Genomic DNA, 23,890 nt, shown 5'->3' with positions numbered 1-23,890 from the left:
CTTCCTGAAGCTGCTGAGTCTCTCTGTAAAACCAGACGTGATGCGTGTGCATGTGGAGCACAGGTTGGACCCATAAGTCGGTCAGAAAATGAATGGATGAATGAAAGGAAATTGTATATTTTGCAAATGTGTTGATCTTGAGAGGTCATCTAACTAGCTTACTGAGATTGTTACAGGCTTGCATGGCTAATTGAAATTTAAAGGCTAGCTAGGCCATTGAGCTTTATTCGAGGATTAAGTGTACAGCAAGGTTTGTTCTTACCCACAGTAAGGCAGAACTGCAACACATGCACGGCTCCTTCCTGCTTCAGGAAGTTCATGAAACGAAAGAGGAGATCCTGCTGGTCCCTGATCTCCTTCAGGTCCAACTTCAGTACCTGTGTGTCCAGAGGGAGAGGTTTAGTTATAGCTACTTCGTCAGAGGAAATGTTTCAAAAATACTCAGTTAAAATAGAGGGAAAGATTAATGAAAGATGATACACAGACAGACTGTATGTTAAAGGTACAGTTCACCCCAAAGTCAAACATACATAATTTCCCTCCTACCTGTAGTGCTATTTATCAGTCTAGATTGTAAGGATGTCTGCCTTCTCTAGAATATAATAAAACTAGATGGCACTAAGCTTGTGGTGTTCAAAGCAATGTCTCTTTCCAGAAATCATGACCTGGTTACTCAACATAATCCACAGACCTTGTTGTGAGCAGTTTCATGTAGGAACTATTTTCTCTCTACTGAACTACACCCACCAATTGTATCAGCACACAGAAGGAAGCATGCATCTACTCATGCTCGTGACAGCGCAAGATGTAAACATTATTGGTGTCTTCCTCAGCTGAACTGTAACATTAGTTAGCTCCGTGTTGCTAGCTGAGCTAGCAGTAGATGCACGCTTCCTTCTGTGGTTGGGGGGGTGTAGTTTGGTAGAAAGAAAATAGTTCCTACATGAAACTGCTCACAACAAGGTCTGTGAATTGTTTTGAGTAATCTGGTCATGGTCTGGAAAGAGACACTGCTGTTGAGTTTTTGGGGTGAACTGTCCCTTTAAGCGGTGGCAAGGGGGACAAAATGGTCAGAATCTGCAGTATAACGGAAGATATATTTCACCTTTTAATGTTTTTTTTTTTTCAATCTAATAGAAATCTTTCGGCGTACAGCAAATAATGTCTCTTTCCTAGTGTTGTACTCACAGACGGCTTTTTGTTGCTGACGTCTGCATACTTCTGTAAAAATGGAACCAAAGCAGACGGAGGCTCTGTGGCTGGTTCAGGCTGGAGATGCAGAGGAGATACAAATGAAGATGCGTAAACTATGAACAGCAGATTAAATCTATTATCAGTACTGCTTAAATGCTTTTTTTTTTTTTAACTTACTGGAGTGTCATCAACAAATATCAGCACCATGAGGTTCACAGTATCCTGCAAAACAAAGAAATGTATGTTATCCTAATGTCAGGATTAAGTTGCATTTTAAAATGTAAAACCTTAAACATAAAGATGGAAAACTTGTTTTTCACATAATTAATCTGTTATATTATTCTAATGCTGTGTCATCTGATCACTACACCCTGTGGGACCTTAAAATTTACACAAAATAAAGAAATATGAAGAATATTCTCACATAGTTTTAAATCTAACATCACTGATGTTGTGGTCAAATGAAGTTAAGGTTGTTCTTCAAAAGTAAGGCCAAATGACACTTGAGGTGCGGTATTGGAACAGTGCAGTATGGCCTGCTCATTCATCACACTGCCCAAAAAAATATTATTCCTGTTCTACTTACAGGGTCAGCCATGAAATCCATAGTTGGTAACATGACAGATCCAGCCATCACCTCCCGCAGCAACAGAGCCAGAGACCTGAACAAAGACAACTCAGTCTCAGTTACAACTTCTAACACATGATCATTTGGTTTGATCATACAGTCATTAACAGAGACTCCAGCCTTTAGATGCAAACCTAACTTCCCTGAACACAGTGAGTGAGTGAGTCTCTGCAGGCTGGTTTGCATTTTCCTACCTGCAGTCTGTTGCTTTGGGCGGCATGACGAAGGGAAACAGCATCTCCGTCACCTTCCTCAGGTAGAGCAGCTCGTCTTTTCTGCTGCGCAGAGCGATGTGAAGGTCGGCGCCGTATTCATCCAGAGCTGCCTGTTGTAAACCTTCCACATTGCTCACTGCAGAAAAACACAGTGCAGGAGCACACTAAACTCAGTTCACTGTTTAACCAAACAATTATCAACACTTGCAAACAAAGGTTACCTGACACAATTTACACTAGCATTTCCACCATAACCATAATAGGAGAACTGGATTTACGATAGTAAAGTACGATAATATGTCTATATCTACTATTTCTTAGTGTAAATAAAACAAACACAATAAACAGCATGACCACAGCACAAACATAATCCTTATCACCATAGGTGTTTGTGGTGGCATGTAACATTTTCTTTTTGGTTTTATCTGCAGTTTTGACGGTACAGTTCTAGTTCTGGGAGGTGAAACTTTCACCATCTCTTTAATTCATTTTCAACAACTGACTACTGGCAGTGTCTCTAGAAGTTAAATATGAGTGAAAGAATGAGTGATGTCAATAATTGAGTGAACTCTTCATCAGGTCATCTTAAGATGATGATCTTGGAAAGGGATGTGACTCCCTATGCCTTAACAGCCCTGTTTGGTGTATGGCCTTTCCCACTTACTCTTTCCCCAGCTAAAAAAGATTTAATAGCATTCACAACTTTGCTGGCCAGGAGGTTGATACTGCTAAAATGGAAATCCCCAGTCCCACATACCTATACAAACTGGGTTAAGGAGGTGCTTTATTTTCTTAAGTTAGAAAAAATGAGACTGACCCTGATTGGTAAGGATGTCTCATTTGAGAAGACCTGGAATCCCTTCCTGTCTTATGCCAATAGCACAAGATGTCTGATCACTGTGAACTGAGTACTGCAATGCTGAGCCTATGTTTTTTTTGTTGTTGTTGTTTTTATGCTGAGCCTATGTTTTTTTTGTTGTTGTTGTTTTTATTTTCTTTTTCCTTCCTTCCTGGAATTATTATTTATTCACTCATTTACTTTTTTCTTTTTTTTTTAATACTAACTTATTTATTTATTTCTTAATTGATTTATATTTCTGCCAATTTAGATATGTATGCTTCCCTATTGATCTTATTAATCTATTCATTTGTTTGTTTATTTATTTCTTATTCTTGAGTATTACCACTGTTATTATTATTTATTTTATCTATTCATACATTAATTTATTCACTTGTTTACTTATTTATCCTCTTTCTTCCTTTATCAACCCATCTTTTTTTTCTTTCCTTTTGTTTGTCTTTTTTTTTTTTACTTTTAACTATATGTATCCATCTGCTGGGGCTAGGTGCCGGAGGGATGGGGATGGGGGGGTCCTGTTCTGGGGTATGTTGAATTTATATCTGTAATTACTATTGTATAGAACACTATTGTTTTTCTAAAATGTAAAATTCAATAAACAGATTGTTAAAAAAAAAAAAAAAGATGATGATCTTGAAGATGACCTGATGAAGAGCTGATGTGCGTGTACTCCTACAATAATTGAATGAATAATATTTTCAAATTTGCCACTTTTTCAAAAAAAAAAATTGCAAAACAGGAATATTCAGTTAATACTGTTATGATGTTGACTGGTACAGATGTATACCTTTTTGTCGAGCTTTTGCAATAATTTCAATATGCTTCATTCCAGCTTTCATCACTTTGTCCGCAAACACAGCAGGAACATCGACCTGTCGAAAAGCAGGGCAAAATTGGTCAAAGAGAGTAAACAGAGTTCATTTATAGGATTAAACAACACAACAACATGCTCCAGCTGGATCATGCCTAAATCTCCTTTTTGCATAAAACTGGCATTTATATATCACCTTTATTTATTCAGGGAGGGCCAATTGAGAGCGAGCTCTCATTTCCAATGGTGCCCTGATTACAGTACAATAAAATACAATTCAATACACATTACAATACGTATCAATAATAATAATATACACACAACAGAAGCATATAATGAAATCAACAAGTACATGTACATTCAGAAAGCATGAGGTCAATAAGAATGCGTTTAAAATGATTAAAAGGAATCAATGTATCCAACTGAAGCTGAGACAGCAGATTATTCCATTTAAGAGAAGCGAAATAACCAAAAGCAATTTTTCCTACCTCCGTTCTAACAGTTGGGATATTAAGAGCCAGTGAGTTTTGTGCACGAGTGGGGTAGTTAAAAGATCGAAAACTCAGTAAGCTCGATAAACAGATAGAATTTGAATGTCTAACTTTTAACTGTCTGCTTGAGCTACCTGCTACTTCTTCATCTGTAGTGACTTTACTGCTGCTGGTTATATCAACTTCATCAAGTTGAAATGCTCAAACAGAACAAAAGCAGTATATCCTCCAGTCTGAAGGATCAATGAACAGTAAAGTACACTTCAGGAACATGTTAAGGTACAAGATTAGCCATTAAGTTGTCTTCTAGTAATGCAACAACCTAGACTCACAAGTCAGTCTTTAGATGCTTTGCTTAACTAAAGACTGATGTCTTTCCCCCCTGATTTTGTGTTTAGATGGGTGGATACAATTGCAGAGTTTAAAAAAACTCCCTACGTTGCAGAACCAATAGTAAATCTGCAGGGCGGTCCTTCGGTGGCTCGCTGAACTCTTGTGCTCGTAAACATAGTCCGACTGCGTTAAAAGTTTTAAACAAAGTCACTGTAAGTCCTTCGTTTCCACAATTTTGTGGACTGAACACACGTTTGATAAAACGGAGTTAAATCTCTCGGCATCCATTTTCAGGCTCTCTGTGTGTTTGTTTCCTTGCGGACAAGGAAAGGGGGAGCGCACATTTCCGGGAGGGAGTGTCCTTTGAAAAAATGCAAAGGGCGTTGCTTTGTCCGGTGTGTTAAACACACTTTAGAAAGCAGTGTCCCCAGACTATCAGAAGGCGGAGATCTCTGATTGTCTGGTGGCGAGACTAGCAACAACCTGACTGTTCTTCTTCTTCTATGTAAATTAGCAAGAACTTTTACAAAAGAAAGAAATTTGTAGAGCTCCAATGATTAGTCACTTGGGTGATTCGCTGGTGTACTAAAATAACTGCTAGTTCCTGCTTCTTAAATTTGAAAATTCAAGGGTCTTTTTCTGTCATATATTGATTGTAGTTGAAGTATCTTTGGTTTGGGGCTGTTGGTCAAACCATTTAAGCAATATGAATACATCTGCTGGACTGTTGGATATTATTTTTCACCATTTTACAAAAAAACAATTAATCAATAATCAATAAAATAATCGATAGACAATCAATGATGAAAAACGTTTTTAGTTACAGCCTTAAAAATGTTTCTCTTCCTGTAACTGCACTTTTTTGGCAGGCCGAGGAGTGTTTAAGCTTCACCTTCTGAGCTCTGCGAACGAGCACTGACGCGAAGAAGCGAAAGGTCATCCTCACTTCATCCACACATGCCTCATCATCTGTGATGTCCCTGAAAACCAGAGGAGGGAGTTTATAACAACTTCTCCATGTCTTTCTATAACAATTAAGAAAGATGGCACACTTTTTTCTTCTTACCTGTACCAGGGGTACACAAAGTTCTCCAGGACTAACTCGAACACCTGCAGGTTGGGGACAGCAAAAGTTAGAAGAGGACAGAAATTTAAAAAAAACTGCCGAACTACCTATGTTAACAGTTGAATTCCAATTTTACAGACACAGATGACACATTAAAATATCATTTTCTAAGTACATGTCAGAAGATAGACAGATGACACATTTAAAAGGTACAAAATAAGTTTCTCAATTATATTGTCAGTGTAATATCAACAACTAATCAATAATCTTTTATAGGGTAAAACTGTTGACATGTATCCATCCACTAAGGTACCTCTGCTATTGAAGCGTCTACTTTTGAATGAACCTTCAGGTCCAACCATGGCTGGTAGTTTTCAAGGAGCAGCGTCGGCCTGCAAAGAATTAAACATTTTGTGCATATCATCAGCATGTGCTCCTTGAACACATCTCAGCTCACCACACTTGAGAAATACAGAGAACACCAGGATAATTATTCACTCCAGCTATCATCCAAATGCTAATGTGACGTGTCCATGGCTGACTTTTTGTCGCTGTATGCTAAGGTTTGTTTTTGCTTTTGGAGTTGGGTCGTAAGACAAGAAATAGTGAGTGTCTGAATGACTCATTGAGACGTTATTTATGACAGACAAACTGACTTGACCAGGATCCCATCATCAAGAATCGATAGACAAGTTAACGTCTGGAGCGGTACTGCTCAGTAATATCCACTAGGTGGCAAACTACTGTAATGAGCCCTCATAAAAGAACATAATCATCCCAATTAAAAATGACTTCAAATTGTGTTTATTTTCCAAGAAAAAGATGTTGACTGCACTGGGAGTAGATTATAAGTAAAACACCCATGCCTCGCCCACTTGATAAGTAATTTAAAAACATGTATGCCTCTTGGTATTGTTAGGAAAATGTAATTAAAGTATCAAAAGTAAAAGTATTCATCATGCAGCGGAAACAATATTTTATTATTGAATTATTATCATTGATGCATTATTTTGTAAGCAGCAGTTTACTGTTCATATGAGGTTGATATTAAGTTCATTTAAACTACTTTATGTACAGCTGGGAAGCTAAATCTATAATAAATCATTAGTTCTAATAAACAGGTTATATGTAATCTATGTGGAAAAATGTATGAGTCAAGAAACAGGAGTTATTTGTGAGGTTTTTGTTTACAGTTTGGATTTTGTTCAGACCTTATCTATAAATATGCTATTTGAGACCAAAAATTAAGTTCTGTAAAATATTTTGGCAGAATATTGAGAATTGCATTGCTACTGGAAATGTTATTTCACTCCCCAAAAAACATATTTGGCAATATGCCATTTATATGGTTCAGTATCTTCAGAAATATAACTCATTCTGCCATGAAATTTGGTAGCAGTACAGACAAAACGGTGTAAAACAGACTCAACTGATTGAGAGGCACAAGCAGAAGTCGCTTTTTATTATTGGCTCTTAAAAATGGAAACAAGTGTTAAGTAGGTGGCTCTGGGGCCCCAGGCAGTCCCCCTAAGTATTGACACATGGACAATGTTACAGAATGATGCAAAAGGTGCCTTTTCCTCAACTGATTATACACTCACTTAACTGCAAAATGGAAGTGCTAAAAAGCCACTTCAATATCTCTGTTGTTATTCCTATCCAGGTTCTATAGTAATCTCCTCCCAGTGGTAGCTGGTGCTTGGATGGTTGACAGAACATGTACAGCTGGCATCCAACAAACATTGTCTGACGGAGGCTGATAATATATTCAACGGCATAATCTTAGTTGTCTCCAACCCTGCTCCTGGAGAACAACCCTAACCAATCACACCTGACACCTATTATCAGATCTAACAGAGAGGTCCCAGTTTCTCTTTTTCTGTGCTCAATATATGCATGGCTCGTCAAGTGGCCATAAGAAGCCTCATATCTTGTTCAAAATAAAGATAGAGTCATGGAAGGAACTTGCACCTTTACACATGAAATGCCAACATATAAAACCCCTTTTCACACAAATTTCAATGGTCCTAGGGAAATTTTCCACATCACCATTTTGGCATCTCAAAAAAGCAACAACCTGCAACCTTGGCTTGTCACTCGTGTCATATATCGGATTATGTTTAGGTTAGAGCCCCTGAAATTTTGTATCACACCACCACTAATCAAATACAGTTGTACATTATGCAGCAGAGTAGTTGTTCTGCCTGTGCCCCTATCAAATGTCATGATGTTCTGGTCTCACATTGCATATGCATGAGGTTGAACAAAATCTCAAATGTGGACAAGAACCTCCCGTTTTAAACGGAATGACCCACAGAGGAGTTGGCCGACCAAGAGCTGCAATGTCCCCGGTTCGAATCCGAAAATGGACCTTTGTTGCATCTCTCTGCCTCATTTTCTGTCACCTCTCCACTAACTCTATCCACAAAAGGCATCAAAAATGTATATGTAGATGAGAAAAAAAAACTTAAATATTTGCTTCTGAAATATATATATATATGAGTATAAATATTAAGTAGCATAAAAAGTAGTAAATGTGCTTAGTTACAATCCACCACTGTAAAGAAACGATGGAGTAGATGTACATGCACTTGTTAGTTGTGTGTCTGTTCACTAGGTATCACATTAAGCATTTATCTGTTGAAGATAAATCCTGTGAACGTACCGGTGACGGTTGCACTTGACCTTCCCACACACGGCACAGCTGTGGCCCAGAGGAAACAACTCCTGCTCCTGCCGCTGTCGGAGGAAAAAGGAATCAACTGTTTCCTCAATCTGTTATATCACACAATATATACATAAAACTGGAGAAAACATCTGTGTGAATGCTAGTTAAATAAATATCAACCAGGCTTCACATACTTCTCAGCTACATGTCTCAGGCTTCTGACTTACTTTGTTTCTTGGCTTTATGGTAAAGAGGATATTTGGTATGAGGGACTCCGGTCCGAGGGAGCAATAGAAAGTAGCGACACCAGCCAGGAATGACCAGAAGACCATCAGGATGTGGATATACCTAGAGGCAGATTATTATACAGGATTAAAACACATGTAAATGACCCAAAGATACTCACTAAAACTGCTCAAATAATAAAAAGTAACAGTAATCAGTGTTGACTCTGGGGCAGCTCCCTGTGTTTGTAGGTATTATATGTATTACAGTGTACCAGGGTACTTAGAAACCGTGAAGGTATGTTTTTCAATACCTTTAAAAACACAGACAGCCCTCTTTCTATCATATTATATTGGACTTTTTAATCAGGCAAAACAAGACATTTGAAGACATCAGTTTTTAAAATTGCAGATAGACCTATTACTTGTTAATCTTTCAATAACGTGATTGATATTGGATGAGAAATAAGATTTTATGGTTTTGTACACTGCACCTGTGCTGCAGCTAAAGTCATATTATTCATTAAGTAATCAGTGCAATAAATAATGAAAATGTCTTTGTAACTCTCCCTTACACATCAACAGTAAACACCTCTAAAAACTAGACAGACCTGGATCGAATACTGGAATTCATTTTTATCATCGCTGTTAATTAATAATGTATGCATATATTGTACAGTTGAAAAGTTTGTTATCTCCTGCACAAAGCTTGATTGGATACAGTCAGATGTCTGAGAGGACTACTTTATATGTCTGAATGGTCTTTGATGTTTTTAGGTTGTACAAAGTCCTCTTTACGAATAGGGCTGCCACTAACCATTATTTTCATTGTCGACTAATCTGTCGATTATTTCTTTGATTAGTCGACTAATCATTTCATCGAAAAATGTGTTAAAAAGTTGAAAAATGTCGGTCTGTCTCGCCCAAACCCCAACATTATGTCATCTAATGTCTTGTTTCGTACTCACACCAAAGGGTTTTAGTTCACTGTCACGGGAGAGTGTGTAAAGCTGCCAATATCTGAACGTAAGAAGCTGCAGTAAGAGTATTTTGGGGTACTTTTATAGTGCTTTCCTATGAAAAATGACTGAAAGTAGTCGACTACTAAATAGTCACCGATTATTTTAATAGTCGATTAGTCATCGATTAGTCGACTAATCGTGGCAGCCCTATTTACGAATAGATGTTACTTTGTGTGAAGGGTTTGTTTGATACATGCACACAAAATGCTGTACAACAGTTCAACCATACAACTGAAAGGGCAGAAACAGACAAAGATCCCTCTGAGCAACAGATCAGTAAGAACAGAAGAAATCATCAGTCATAGGTAAAAGAAAGTGGAAGCTTGGTATCAGTATGTGTGCAGGTTTTAATAGGAATAGGTTCCTGTTCCAGTGTAAGGGCACAATAATGCCTATAACAAGCTGAAATAAACAGGCAGGGTGTTGCTTGTGCAAAGCTATTCTTCAAACCTCATAACAGAAACAGAAGGTCAGTCCTGGGTTAGTACGACTTAAACTGGATCAGGGAATATCAGAGGGACATACTATGGACTGGCAAAATCACAGTTTAAACCTACTCAGTGTCTTTGTTAGAGACAACGATGTATAACAGCTCTGCCCTGATAAGACAGGAGCAGCAGGTCAGACTCCTCCAGACATCACATGACTATAGTGTTCAGAGATAATCTGACACTCTCCTGCAGCACTCCTGACTGCACCACACATCACGTCTAACACACTGTCCAGAGATAACCCAGAAAAGATAAGCCCAGTAAACACACTTTTTTACTTCAGTTCTTTTCTTTGGAGTTTACCTGTTGAGCAGCAAAGTCAGAGCCACCATAGACAGCAGCAGGAAGCAGAAGACTGGATACTGACGTCCGGCTTCTCTCAGGACGTCAATCTTCAGTCCCCGCTTCACATTCTCCAAATATGTTAATAAAATACCCGCCATCCTTACGAAGGACCTGTTGACATACACATATTTCATATAGCAAGTCGACACCATAAGTGACGGTTTCTACCTGTTTTAATGAGTTATCCCTGGTAAAAATGAGGTTAGCCATTTAAAATGTGACTTAAGTTTACACTACGTCGAAGACAGCTAGTCCGAGTTAGCTGACCTAGCTAGCAGTTGGCGTTAGTTTTACTAGAACAAACTTACGGCGACAATACTGTCGGAGCACCTCTTCATATAATACAACACATTTTATCCACAAGCACAGTCTTCGGCTGTCGGCCAGACTAGTCACAAATTCAAGTTTCCAAAGTGTCTACTTCATGTTTTCCTTTTTTTTTTTTTTTGAAAGTCCCGATCGACTTCCCTGACAGATGGAATGTTTTCTAATCCGACCTGGGTTGCCAGATCCGCCAGAGATGCACGTAAATTAATCTTGAGATGTTTTTTAAAGACAGAACTACGACTTTTAATCGTCTTCGAATACAGTTTTTAATGGGATTATATGGCCAACAATGATACACTAATCAAATAACGCATATCGTAATTACCCATTCATCTGAAAAAGACAAAATAAAATGATTTACTTTCATTTCATTCTACATTTGCGTTATTTTGCTACAGTTACAAGCAAGTTAAACAGAAGGTTGAATTGCCATATTTGTTCTTTGTTTATACAGGTTAGGCACAAGAAAATGTGCTTACATTTCTAAATGTCATATAGGAAAAAATGTGGACTTTATTCATTATTAGTGTAGGGCTGCACCTGAAAGGTTTTCAAATTATTTTCTCCATCTTGTGAATTGGTCTGTGAAGTCTAACATCATGTATTGCTTATTTTGTCCAACTTATAATCAAAAAATATTCAGTTCACTGTTATTTAAAAAAGAATATTTGCCTTTTTTAAGTGATTGCTCAATAGCCAGCTGTTTTACAGCTATTTTCAAAACTATGTGTGTGTTTAAGCTCTATTTCAGTGCAATGGCAAATAAAATATTTAAAAAAAAAAAAAATCTATTTCATCTTCCCCCCTCTTTGAGTATTGTATTTGTACCGTTTTATTATTGGTATTAGAGAGTCATGACTTACTTGATAAGATATAACGCACCGTGTATTTTCTAAGCGGACATGGCAACCCTAAATCCAAATAACGCCACTTCCGTTAAGGCGATCCATAGTCAGAAGTGACTTGGACTACAGATAAGAGGTAAGATGCCTTTACACCTTTATTGGTCCCAAAATTGAGAAATGTCAACAAATATGTATTAGTAATCAAGTGATCACTTTCATTCCAAAACATTTCCTGATTTAATTTTAAAATTCCCATGACACATTGTTTATTGTAATTTGAAGATGTGTGGATACACGGGGCCTCTCTTCATGTTTAAGGGCCAGATCTTAATCCAAGTATGGTTTCCACCACTGGAGGCTGTAAAAATCATCAGAGTAGGGGAACATTTATTTATACTTCTCAGCCAATACAGATTAATTTTTCAAATGATTTAATAAAAGTACAACAAACCCACTTATTTTGTTTTTATTTGTGAAGGATTGTCTGTAGGTTTAAGGAAAACCAATTTCTGTAATTGAAACAATTTTATTGCCATATAGATAGCTTAAAACCAGCACTACAGTTATGCAGAAAATATTATAGACCTGCACAAGTAAACATTTTCAGGACCTCTAAAATGTTAACCTAGATTTTTGTTAGTTATTTAAATAGAAATCTAAAATTTGTGATTGATCCATGATCCAAATCAAACATATTTACAAAGAATGGCAGTTGCAATACAATGAAACACACAAGCCAAGTTTAAAGTCAATAACTTTATTAGAAAAATAGGTTTAACTCACCTCACTGTACAGTATAAAACAATTCATTTGCAAGAATGCAAACACACTTGTTAGCAAAAACAAACAAAACGAAAAAAAAAAAAAAAAAATCATTCTTGACTCTTATATTTGGGAATCCAACAGAGTCAATACTAGCATGAAAAAAAATCTGTCTCTTTTTCACAAACCTGGTAAAAAGAGAAAGAACAAGCTGCACAATCCTTTCTGAAGAACGCTAAACATGAGTGAGATTCAAAGACACTGCGTTTCATGGCAAATGTCACAAAAAGGCAAAAAGACTACTACACACTAATGATGTTTAAAAAGAGCTTAAAGGAGAAATCCAACCTAACACACTGTCACCATCAAAAACCATGTAGGTCTGTAACATATAATCCATTCGAAAAGTTTCTCTGTGACGCAGTAAATTTGCACTACTTCATTATGTAACTACAATTCCCAGAATGCCCTTTACCACTCCCAGAAAAGCATTGGAGTTATAAAAAGACAGGGACTATAAATATTGCTATACAGCCATGGCCACATTTCATAATTCAAACATCTTGTGGGTGCATTACATTATATGAGTGAAGACATAGATCTCTGTGCACATTCCCTGTGTGATTGCCTAACAATGATGTAAACTGTAAGCCCTATAAAGTGCTCCATACACTGTGACTTTACGACACCAAAATGTGATTGTAAATATCTCGCATCATTTAAACGGACAAGTCTGGTAATACTCTAGATGTTTCGTGTTATCAACAAATCCCATAAAGTGTACAAAACCAACAGTGAACGTGTCCACATGTGTGTATCACAGCCTGATCCTCTGTGCCATAGAGCTCTATTGTCCAAAACACACCAATAAACCACACTGCTGCACTGGGTGACATGTTCCTTCATCACCATGAACACACACACTGATTTATTTTGACCCACATGCACCGTCCTGCTGCCCCAAAACTCACTAGAACACCAAATGTGGATTAATCCGCAGATGAAAATAGTCCCCACAAATGCGCTATTTCAGTGACATACTTTTTGTTTTAAACATAACTATATATTTATGGTTTTAATGACATCTTCAGCAGGAACCAATGAGCTTGGAGCTGACGGCTACAGACAAGCAGTCTGAGAGTATTCAGAGATTAATTTACACAGTTGGTTTTGGTATTTTTGTGGGATTTGTTGACAATCATCTCCAATTTCTATTGACGGTTTACAGAAAAGCTGGATTTTAGTTGATTTTTATTAGCTAAAACCACAAGAGAAAACCCTCACTGATCAATTTACACAAGCAATCAAATCATTTTAAGTACTGTAGATAATAACGTGTGTAGCTGCGCTCTGCAGGTACATTATTACACACCCTGTGAAGCCACATGTGCCCTAAAGTGCAAGGTACATCACTAAAAGCCTGTTATTTTCTCCAAAAGCTTAACATTAGGATGGATTCCTCCTTTAAATTCCTAACATTTTGATTTCCAGTATAATGTGTAGACACGAATTAACACCAGTTTATAGAAAGTTTGTCACAACCACATATATGGCATGATAATCTACAGGGACATACAATGTGAAACGTATAATCATGCTTCTTGCGATGAAAACTTTCCCATGCCATGTCTAGTTTCTTAAACTTAATTTCTTCTTAAACTTTTCAGGACCTGGAAATAAATTCATATTCTTCCAGACCTGCTTAAAAGACTAAATAAAATTTTTAAAAAAAGGTAGCGCGACTGGATGTCAGTGGTCATCCGTGAATGACCTCTGACGTCACAGATGTTTGTGCAGAACAGACAGCCTGAGACATCACTTTGCAAACATCCGTACATCGACGGGTACAAACAAAAACAAAAGACAGTTTTCCCATCGTGGAAGACAAAGGATGACTGTGGTTTCCAGGCATTTAGGATTTTACAAAGAAAAAGTAACAAGTTACAAAACAACTCCTGTCTGTAAACTACATATTCACTCTGTTCATTTCTCAAGACAGCAAGGCTCGTTCAGGCTCATTTCAGGAGGACCAGCTAACGTGTCTACAGCAGCTGCAGCCTACGTCAAGTCTCAACTGAGAGCTAAAATCCATTAAGTGCTCTGTTGTTGCCTGTGCATATCTCTGAGGTGGAGTGGGAGTTTGGGGGGTCGAACCCTGCCTCAGTTTCCTCAAGTACAAAATGGGACAGAGCAGGCCAGTCCTCGAAACTGAGGTAGTTAACGGACCCTTGGTGGCTAACGTTCTTAAAGAACCATTTTCCTGGAATGCCCGACCTTCAAGACCAGCTGATCACACCTCAACACTATCTCTGATAATCATAGATCATCAGGTCTAGTCCATTGTAAAAGATGTAGTTTAAGAGCTCAAAAAGACAAAAAGAAAAGCATCAAATTCCACCAAACCACTCCAAACTTAAACAAAAAAAGTGCAAAGACTTTTCCAGGAGGATGTCCATTCTGAACTCCTACTCAGTAAGTCTCAAATGGCATATTTGGGGCTGGGGGCACAGGGCTTATAAACTTAAAAGTCACCTCTTTTTTAAAACAAAAAAAGCAAGCTCAAGTTTTGCTCTTCTGATTATCTTCGAACATGGCAGTTTTAGGAGATCTGCTCCTTAAAAAAAGGCTGGAATACCATTGGACCACTGAGTCAGTTGACCTTACCATTCCCATCCACTGGCAGCCTGCAGTGTGTGTGACGCCATACACTGGTCAGTCTTCATAGCGACACATCAGGACCGGCCTCGACCCCTTTTTCCTGCTAGTCAGGTAACAAAAGGAAGCAATTAGAGAATGGAAAACAGGATCACATTACATCTACACACATCTACTGTTTTTGAGTCCCTCGCGCTCACACACTCACTCATTAAATGAGGAACTGTGTAACAAGTAAAACATGAATTTGCATACATTAGAAGACAAAGCACTCCCACAGACTCGCACGCCCTCCGATTTAACATGCACATGTCAATGCCTTAAAGAGGACGACAAGCAGAGAATCGGCCTGGTTCGGATTGTAAATTAAATTGAGGTGCAGCAGGTGAAACGTGGACACGCTAAAACAGGCAGAGAGAAGAGGAGGAGGAAGGGAGGGGTTAAGAGCAGCCATTAAATCTATAAAAGCAAACTGAACAAAAACACTACAAGCGATCATGCATGGCAGTTATCTCTCACAATAGCACATTATCAATCCTTCAGATAGACATGCAAGATTAGTATCCAGGCCTTCAACAGCTAGGTAGATCCTTCTGGGACAAGGAAAAGCTTCACTTTGACATTAATAAATCAAATTGTGCTTTTATTCCCCCGACTGGTACAAAAGGGACTTGTATGGCAGACTTGTAGGGGGAGGGGCTTGCTATTGATGCTGCATTGACAGTGAATTTAGGACACCAATTTGTGATACATTTATGTTTTTGGACATGAGAGGAACTAATAAGGATGAAGTATGTCACTACACATACAGAGCACTTGAGAGATGCCGACTATAGAAGTAGGTGATTTGGAATTTGATGGCATGCAAGGTGACACTGTAGCATGTGGCCAACATTGGCAAACCTTTAGTCCATTTTCTTCCACAAGGAGCCTTAAATTTGAAGGCAATTTGAAGAGAGAATTTGCCGAAACATGAATTTGCAACACAATTTGAGGTTTTGTACACGTGTGCGTGTATGTTTATTAAAGCAGACAAACAGCAAAGAATACAAGCCAAAATGTAAAGCCAAAAAATAGGACTACGACGGTCCTTTTTTTTCTTCTTTTCAATAACAAGACACGCATTACTTTGTGACAATACAAATTGTATTTTCATTTGTTTTAAATACATGTTTAGGAGACATATGCTTTGTTGCTGTTAGCTACTTAAAACATGGAAACCAGAATCTCTAAAAACATACATAAAGCTATAGCCAAATAGACAGCTCGAGCACATTTGCATCTAAAAATTTTTTCAAACGTTATTATGGAAAATCTTTTAAACGACCATCTTAAAAAAAAGAGGAAAAAAAAAAACCAAAAGGAGAAAAAAAAAGAAAAACCAGTTCGCCAGAAACAGGTGGGAGTGTGACTACTGTTTGAGTCCAAGCGGATTATTAAAATATGTACAGAAAGATATCTTGCCAGATGTCACCAATTTTGAGGAAAAAATGCAGGCAACCGTATGGGATTGAGGGCCAATCAGATCAAGTCTCTAAATAAAAAGACAAAAACAAAAACAATAAACACGTATTTTGTTATCAAAGCCCTACTGGTTTACTTCCACTGTTGCCCAAAAGAATCCTGATAAAATTCCTGGTTGTCGGATTTGTAACCGGAATAGTTACCAGAATGATCACCACCTTGGAGCGGTTGCTGAGCAATGGGTTGAGAGCCCCAGTTCTGATTATTGGTCTGGCGACGCTTGGAATCTGGCTGGTTGTACCCATCAGCTTTGCGCTTTCCTCCTACATTTCCACCGCGGCCACCCCGAGCACCACGTACCCCTCCTCGCCCTCTCGGCTGCACGCCTCCTCTTGCTCCCCGCCCACCGCGGCCTGGTCCGGGACCCCCCCGCTGGGAGAAGTTGGCCCTGCCTCTGGGTGCCCCGGCGCCACCCCGTCCTCTGGCTGGAGAGGATCCTCCCCGGGAGCCCCTGCTGCCGCCCCGTCCTCGGCTTGGGGCCTGGAAGTCGTCGTACCCGTAGTAGGGGTCTTCGTAGCCGCCACGGTAGTTGTGATAGTCATAGCCATAGTAGTCATAGTAGTCCTCATAACCGTAGTAGTCAGGGGGGTAAGCATAGCCACCCCGGTTGCCGCCTCTGCCTCGGCCTCTGACAGGAGGCGGCATGTGGGGAGGGGGAGGGTAGTAGTAATAATCATCGTACCTGATGAGGGTGAAAGAAGGCAAGCAATAAGAATCAAGACAACAAAATGCTGAGCAAAATATCAGAGGATGGGATCCCGAAGACCTGCTGAGACATTTCTTACATTTGTGATTTGGCTGCTTGCCTCTGTGCTTTGCGCTCCTTCCTCTTCTGATCTGGTGGCTTGGCGAAAACAATCTCAATGGGCTCTCCCTCCAGCTCCTTCCCATTCATTTCTTCCAACGCCTGAGAAAGCAGCAAGTTAAGACACCTTTGTTAACTCCTGCAAATGTCCTTGGCTCAACAATCAATTTATTTTCTTGATTCAAGCTGACAAACTAAAGGACACAAAAACTAAAAATCAAAATCACACCTTCACTGCGCCGTCCCTCTCTTCAAAGTGAATGAAGGCGTAGTCTTTAAGCTTCTTAACTCGCTCCAATTTTCCAAACTCACTAAAGGACTTCTCCAAGATCTCCTCTGTGACACCATTGGCAAGATTTCTCACAAATAAAACCTTCACCTGCAACATGGGACGAGAGAAGGTCAGATCTCACCCTGCAGAATGTTTACAAGATGTGCCATTGTTACATTCCTGAATGAGTGCTCTATGCCATCAACTTTGCAAATACAATTCCTTCTTTCAAACTGAGTTGTTTTCTGTCACATTACATGGCGATTGTCAAAGCTCACCTTGGCCATGACCTCTGGGTCAGGATCTTCGATGGGGTCTGCCCACTCTACTGTCACCACATTGCCCCAAACCTTCACCTTGCCACTCATTAGCCGCCGGCGAGCCTGAGCAGCCGTTTTGTGGTCTTCGTACTCCAAGAAGCAGAAGCCTCTGTTCTTCTTTTTGTCATCAGGTTGATGGTACAGTATGACATCACTGAGGCCCTCTATACACAGACAGAAAAGAGATGTTTTCTGAGATTATGTAATCAGGTTTACAAAGACGTTTTAAAGCAGCAGTGCGTTACAGAGCACAATCACATGTTTTTTTTTTTATTTTATTTACCTGTGACTTTACCAAACTCTTCAACAATCTGCTCCTTTGTTTTACTCTTGGGAATGGAGCCAACGAATAGCCTGTTGTTGGCGACAGATATACACACCCCGATGTGCTTGCCAGGGCGAATCTCATGATTATTGCACTGTTAAAAAAACAATCAACCATATATGTGATGATGGTGGAAGATACCGAGCAAATTCAACTGCTTCCAACTTTTTGCTAAGAGAAGGAACACTTTTATGACAAACTTAATACTTAACATAAAAAACAAGAACAATTTTCATCCACATGCTCATTCCCTTTTGTCCTCTGGTTGACAATTTAATCCAGGCTTCTAGTTTATTAAGTGGAGCATTTCCTGACTTGATTCTTGTTCCAACTTCAGTTTTCCAAAGAAGACTGTTCTAGTGTAAAAAGCATTCCCGACAAACTTACCAGCTTCACTGCCTCCTGGGCCGCTTCTTTAGTGCAGAAAGTGACAAAGGCATAGCCCCTGTTCAGGCCACTCAGTGGGTCCATCATTAGCCTGAGGTCCCAGATAGGCCCAGCCTTCTCAAAGAGAGGAACCAGCTCATCTTCAAACAAGTCACGGGGAATCTTTCCTACAAATATCTAAGAGATAAGAAGAATTTGACATTTAAAAGATACACACATTATGTTTACAGACTCAACTACATCTCTGTGTATTAAGGAGGAAAAACTGAGAAGAAAAAAAAAATCTACAAAAGACATAAATTAACATGTTTTCCTTTGAATTTTTGTTTCTGTATATACATATATATCTAAAGCTATTTTGTTAACGTGTTAAGACAATGCAAAATCCAGCTCAACCCTGTCTTTCATAATGTCTGTACAGACTAGAGCTAAAGTAAAAAGCTGTTGAAACAATTATTATAACTCTAAAGAACAAAAATTCAGCTTCAATCGTTGGCTGACTGTCAACAAAACATGACAAAGTGTACCTCTGTTCCAACATTGGGTTGGGCACCAGAGTACACAGACTCAGGTGGGGGCCCGCCATACTTCCGCTGGCCTGTTGTGACGTCAAGTGTGTAGTTGGTTCTGTCCAGGAGTTCTTTGATTTTAGCCTCATCTGGTCCTTTAGTGGAATCTGAAACTTTAGTCCCTTGTTTCTCCCTCTGCCTGTAAGTCTTCATCACCCCACAGAGAAAGGCACTTTTGTTCTGGGAGAGACAAGAACTGTTATAGGAACGTGGATATTTACCCCCATTTTATGCACAAATAAAATGACATTACAGTGTGCAATGTAGAGTGTGAGAGAGACCCAGCTGTCTTTCAGATGATTAAACTTACTTGCACGTGTGACAGATCACTCTCTTTGAACTGGACCAGCACTTGCAGGGCTCCCTCTTCATTGAATTCTTTCAAAGCTTCAATAGCCCTTTCATCTAGGTCACTATGTGCTACTAGGCCTAATGAGCAAACAAAAAATACAGTAAATGTGGTGTTAAAAAAGAAGAAAAACACTTGATCATCAGGGCAGGTTAGCACTGGCAGACAAAGGACATGTGACTCATGCAGGTGTGAAACAGTTGCACAATCTAGGCTTATTAATAATAAGTGATCTGTACCAGGATGAATTGAAGAAAATATCTGAAAGCACAATGACCCGATTCCATCAAAGTTTCATTATCACATATGCTAATGTTTTACAGCCCCATACAGTGCCAAGTTTCAATACAATCAAATCTCCTCAAGACATGCAGCATAAGTCGACTAGTAAAAATCAAACAACAATGCTCTGGAGAACATCCTTGTGGCTCGTGCTCAAAGAGTCACACCTGCTGCAGACAGACAGCTGCTCTTTTGTTTCTACGCATGTCACAGTACCAGCTGGCTTCAATTTACATTTCTTGGAATGCTTTTTGGCTAAAACCTATTAAATCCAGTTTCTATATTTAACAGTATGACAACAGTTAGATCTGAATCAACTCACTGATTAGTAAATAAGTAAGTGCGGACAAAATAGTAAATACTTTGACTTCTGCAAGGAAATTGGCCTCTCATGATTTAATCTACACAGAGGTAACTTATTATTATACGGGAAAAGATGCAAGCCAAACCAGCAGTTAGAAGAACTCTCCTTTAGTTGCAAACAACTCGCTTCACTCTGACATCCGGCTGCTCAAAATGATTAGTACACCAACTTAAAACAACGCCTTGATTACAGGTTTTGGCCAATTGCGCTACTGACAATGACTAAATGGTGTTTTTATTTCCCAGGACACCATTGTTAAAAGCAATCAATACTGAAAGGTTAAAGGTTAGTCAATATTTTTTTGTCATCAATAAATTACACGAAAACACCAAAATGAACAATGTGTTACTCCCTCTTTCAAAACAGAGAGGGAACATCCCCAGCCATATCCTTTAAGGTAGAATTTAATGACAAAGGCCTTACAGACAGTGGTGAAATCTAAGTAAGTGCATTTATCGTAGTACTGTCATTCAAGTACAATTTTGAGGTTCTTGTACGTTATGTGACGAAACACTGACAATTTATGGTTTATTATTTTAGATTAAACTACCCAGAAGTATATCAAGTAATTACAATACGCCTCACTGTTACCACCTGCAACATTTCAGTGATGAACATATTAATACATCACTTTACTTTACTTAAATCCAATTATGAATGTAGGATTTTAACTTACAGAGAGTTTTCACACTGTGGCATTGCCACTTTTACTTAGGTGATAGATCTTAGTACTTCTGCCACTACTGCCCACACAATACAAAAGTATTTCTGGACATGCTAAATTACACTAGATAATCCTCAGTTATTGCACATCTCTGACAAGTTCTGTATATCCACAGCATGGTGACGCCTTACATTTGTATGAACATGTTTTTCTCAAAGCAGGTAAAGGCAAGAACAGTGGGAGAGCTCACACCACACAGATTGAGCCTCTGCTTACCTGCAACGTAAAGTTCATCTAGCTTCTCAGCCACATTCTGAGGTAAACCAGCCTCCAGTAAAGCTGGGAAGTGTTCTGAGCGGGTCACCTCCGCTGTAGTGTCCATGGGTTCCTCCGTACCATTCCCATTTACATGATCTGTGGCCATGTCTCCAGACATCTGTGCGGATGAGATTATTGCAGAGTTACCAAACACACAGCTGAAGTTACAAGAGCAACAACACATTAGGAGAGCGATTTGGCGCCAGAGAGGACACTGTTGATAGACTGTAATGCCTGAGTGGCTGCTGTGTTTCATGATGTCGTGTGCACAACAGTTGGATAGAAAAGCAGTGGTTGGCACTAAAAATCTTAAATAACGTTACAGCCTCACTCTCACATTGCTCATTAATTATGTATATAAGGAAAATTACGCAAGCAACAAAGGTAATCTACGACATAAGGAGGGCAAAGTCAAACGATGGAGCAAAGACATACACATGTATATAATAATTTATGCCTATGGTTAACAGTAATTGCAAGCTGTAATGTTAACAGAGTTGCAACGGTGGTAAAAATGTGTGTGATCACTAACGTTACACTCAAGTCTGAAACTGAAACACCATTTGGATCACATGTATGGCTTTGACTTTAACGCCAGACACTCATTTGAAAAAAAGGCGACTACCGTTCTCACTTAACTGCAATGAAACAAAAATACTAACATAAAAACATCTCCGCTTGAACCAAGCTAGTTTCCAAACATCCACCACGCCTGTTAGCTGATGTTAGCTAGCATCGCTGGCTCATGAGGATCACAGGCCCCAGTCTTCGCCACACGCGTGGACGTGCAAACTATATAAGAGTAATGTTAGCAAATAAACCATACGACTGTATCTTTTCTGGTGTTGGTTTAATCCCCCACATTTGGTGCACATTAACCATGCATACCACATCCGTTTAACCGGCGGTGAATCAAAGCGGGCCCATTTTTCAAAATGCCGGCTAGCCATATAAACGAACTGCTCCGTGGCTAACACTGGCCGGTAACTCACAAACAAAACACAGCGTGTTTCCGTTCTGTAACGATCAGCTCGGTGTGTACTCACCATGCGAATCTAAACTTGGGTGCACGATGCTGATCCGCCGTGTTGAAGGTGCTCCAAATAAAGGAAAATATTCACGCCGGTGCTTTTAAGGTTGGTTTCTTTACTCCCGGTGAAACAAAATGGCTACGACGTAACGTCGCGATCTCTGCTTCTTGCCTGCATGTAAGGGGTTTCTTAGACTGCTTCTCACGGGCTGCTCAGTTTTCATACATCCGGTCAACAGACAGTGACGCAGTGACTGTTTTTATTCTGCAGTTTGTATCACTAACATTAATTTACCTAGACTCTCTCACGATAACACAAATACTCATTTATCACACAACCACCATGGTTTAGCAAGCATACTCCACTTTAGTGTTTGTTTTTCTTGCCAGCCCAGTGGTGGGGTATTCACATCCTGCTATGACAATTAGACTTCTAATACCACACTATGAAAATACTCTATGAGAAGTAAAAGTAAATATTACCAGTAAAAGTAAGTATTAGCAGGAACATGTACTTAAAGTATTAAAAGTAACAGTAGGCGACCCAATGCAGAAAAAAAAACAGTAAAAATACTCAAAAATATTAAATTGAACTAGAAAACTATGGAAGCGTATTGCTGCCACATCAGGAAAAAAAATAATGGATCAGCATTACGTTATAATGTGAAAAGTTTATTGTTCTAACAAGAAGTTTTTCACGTTATAACAATAAATTTTCACATTATAATATATATAATATAATATAGTTTCATGTTAAAACGTGATCATTTACATTGTAAAAACTTGAAAAAATTTCTGTTATAACGTGAAAAGTTTCACGGTAATTTATGCTTAAAATAAAAAAGTAACTTTTCATGTTTTTACAATATAAGTTATCACATTTTGACATGAAACTATATTGTTATAATGTGAAACTAATTGTTATAACGTGAAAATATATTGTTATAATGTGAAAAACTTCTTGTTAAAACCTGTGAGCACAGCGATGAAGAGCCAGCACCCTCGACTTCAGGCCTCAGCTCCTCCACATAGAGAAGATACTGGCCAAGTCCTTTTGAGTACCTAAGGTCTGATGACAGCAACTCCGATCAAAGACTAACAACCCTGATTGGAAAACCTTTGTGTCCCGGGCAGGCTTCACATCTGGTGAGGCTAACACAGCCCTCGTCCTGCACCAGGGCTTTTTTTATATTTAATTTCCTTTTGAATAATTCTTGACGCATGTACCAGAGGCAAGGTAACATATGATGCATGCTATAGGCCTACTGTTATGTATTTTGCTCTGTAAAGTATAGGAGGCTATATGTCAATACTTAATGACAACACTGACACAAGTCTCTGAATGTCTTTATCTCACTGACCAGTATAATAATACCAGGTTGTTGTTGTTTTCTTCTCACTCTGTTGCACTGCCATGTGTTTTTAGTTAGGTGTAGGTGGTTGTAACAGACTGAGGGAAGGTAGTAATTACTAACATTAAGAAAAGTCTCCAAGTCTCTTTTAAAGAGGTAATGATGGCTGTAACAGACCCCCACCCACACTGGAGGCAACAAGGTGGAAGACTGAGACTCAGCATCCAGGGTTTCCTTGACGACAGAGATGTTAACTACAGATATAGCCTACGAGAAGGATGGATGACTAAAGGACCAGATGGAGAGTGAGGGGTCGCCTTTCTTTCAGTGGGCTCAGTAAATACTCCAAATTCAACAATATAGCTACCAACAATGTAAAGGTTGTATATTTGAG

The 23,890-nt window shown here is 39.0% G+C and overlaps 2 protein-coding genes across 6 annotated transcripts in view; both read right to left on the bottom strand.

Annotated features, from left to right (window-relative positions):
* Window positions 1-10,841, bottom strand: part of LOC126398395 (sorting nexin-14-like) — a 30,165-nt gene extending 19,324 nt beyond the window's left edge. For both annotated transcript variants that reach the window (XM_050057704.1, XM_050057705.1), the window contains exons 1-13: window positions 10,656-10,841; window positions 10,306-10,458; window positions 8,493-8,613; window positions 8,263-8,336; window positions 5,911-5,989; window positions 5,598-5,641; window positions 5,424-5,511; window positions 3,684-3,768; window positions 2,017-2,173; window positions 1,781-1,856; window positions 1,372-1,416; window positions 1,189-1,269; window positions 263-377 (exon numbers count right to left, since the gene is read on the bottom strand). In XM_050057704.1, coding sequence (XP_049913661.1) covers window positions 263-377; window positions 1,189-1,269; window positions 1,372-1,416; window positions 1,781-1,856; window positions 2,017-2,173; window positions 3,684-3,768; window positions 5,424-5,511; window positions 5,598-5,641; window positions 5,911-5,989; window positions 8,263-8,336; window positions 8,493-8,613; window positions 10,306-10,445 — 1,105 coding nt within the window. In that variant the 5' untranslated portion in view covers window positions 10,446-10,458; window positions 10,656-10,841. The remainder of the gene's footprint in view (window positions 1-262; window positions 378-1,188; window positions 1,270-1,371; window positions 1,417-1,780; window positions 1,857-2,016; window positions 2,174-3,683; window positions 3,769-5,423; window positions 5,512-5,597; window positions 5,642-5,910; window positions 5,990-8,262; window positions 8,337-8,492; window positions 8,614-10,305; window positions 10,459-10,655) is intronic.
* A 3,165-nt stretch (window positions 10,842-14,006) lies between these two features.
* On the bottom strand, window positions 14,007-22,320 carry syncrip (synaptotagmin binding, cytoplasmic RNA interacting protein). Of its 4 annotated transcripts, none has more exons than XM_050057986.1 (11): window positions 22,161-22,320; window positions 21,073-21,232; window positions 19,448-19,566; window positions 19,096-19,317; window positions 18,569-18,745; window positions 18,140-18,275; window positions 17,815-18,020; window positions 17,495-17,644; window positions 17,246-17,367; window positions 16,604-17,142; window positions 14,007-15,042 (listed from the first exon to the last, which is right to left on the bottom strand). In XM_050057986.1, the coding sequence occupies exons 1-11, from the start codon at window positions 22,161-22,163 to the stop codon at window positions 15,014-15,016; spliced, it is 1,863 nt and encodes a 620-aa protein (XP_049913943.1). In that variant the 5' UTR covers window positions 22,164-22,320; the 3' UTR covers window positions 14,007-15,013. The 4 variants fall into 4 exon arrangements, with proteins under 4 accessions (XP_049913943.1, XP_049913945.1, XP_049913946.1 ...); XM_050057988.1 differs by having other exon boundaries at window positions 14,007-15,039; XM_050057989.1 differs by lacking the exon at window positions 14,007-15,042 and adding an exon at window positions 15,926-16,470.
* Window positions 22,321-23,890: the final 1,570 nt, after the last annotated feature.

This window comes from Epinephelus moara, chromosome 12 (assembly GCF_006386435.1).
Source record: "Epinephelus moara isolate mb chromosome 12, YSFRI_EMoa_1.0, whole genome shotgun sequence".
In the NCBI taxonomy this organism is placed as follows: domain Eukaryota; kingdom Metazoa; phylum Chordata; class Actinopteri; order Perciformes; family Serranidae; genus Epinephelus; species Epinephelus moara.
The sequence above is the reverse complement of the archived record's forward strand: the minus strand, read 5'-3'. Positions and strand labels throughout refer to the sequence as shown.

What these genes read in the sequence shown, in the direction of transcription:
- syncrip (XM_050057985.1), bottom strand. An exon ending in GTGATCTGTCACACGTGCAA is followed by an intron (nt 19,318 to 19,447) that starts GTAAGTTTAATC and finishes TGTCTCTCCCAG; the next exon opens with AACAAAAGTGCCTTTCTCTG. An exon ending in AGAGTTTGGTAAAGTCACAG is followed by an intron (nt 18,021 to 18,139) that starts GTAAATAAAATA and finishes GTCTGTGTATAG; the next exon opens with AGGGCCTCAGTGATGTCATA.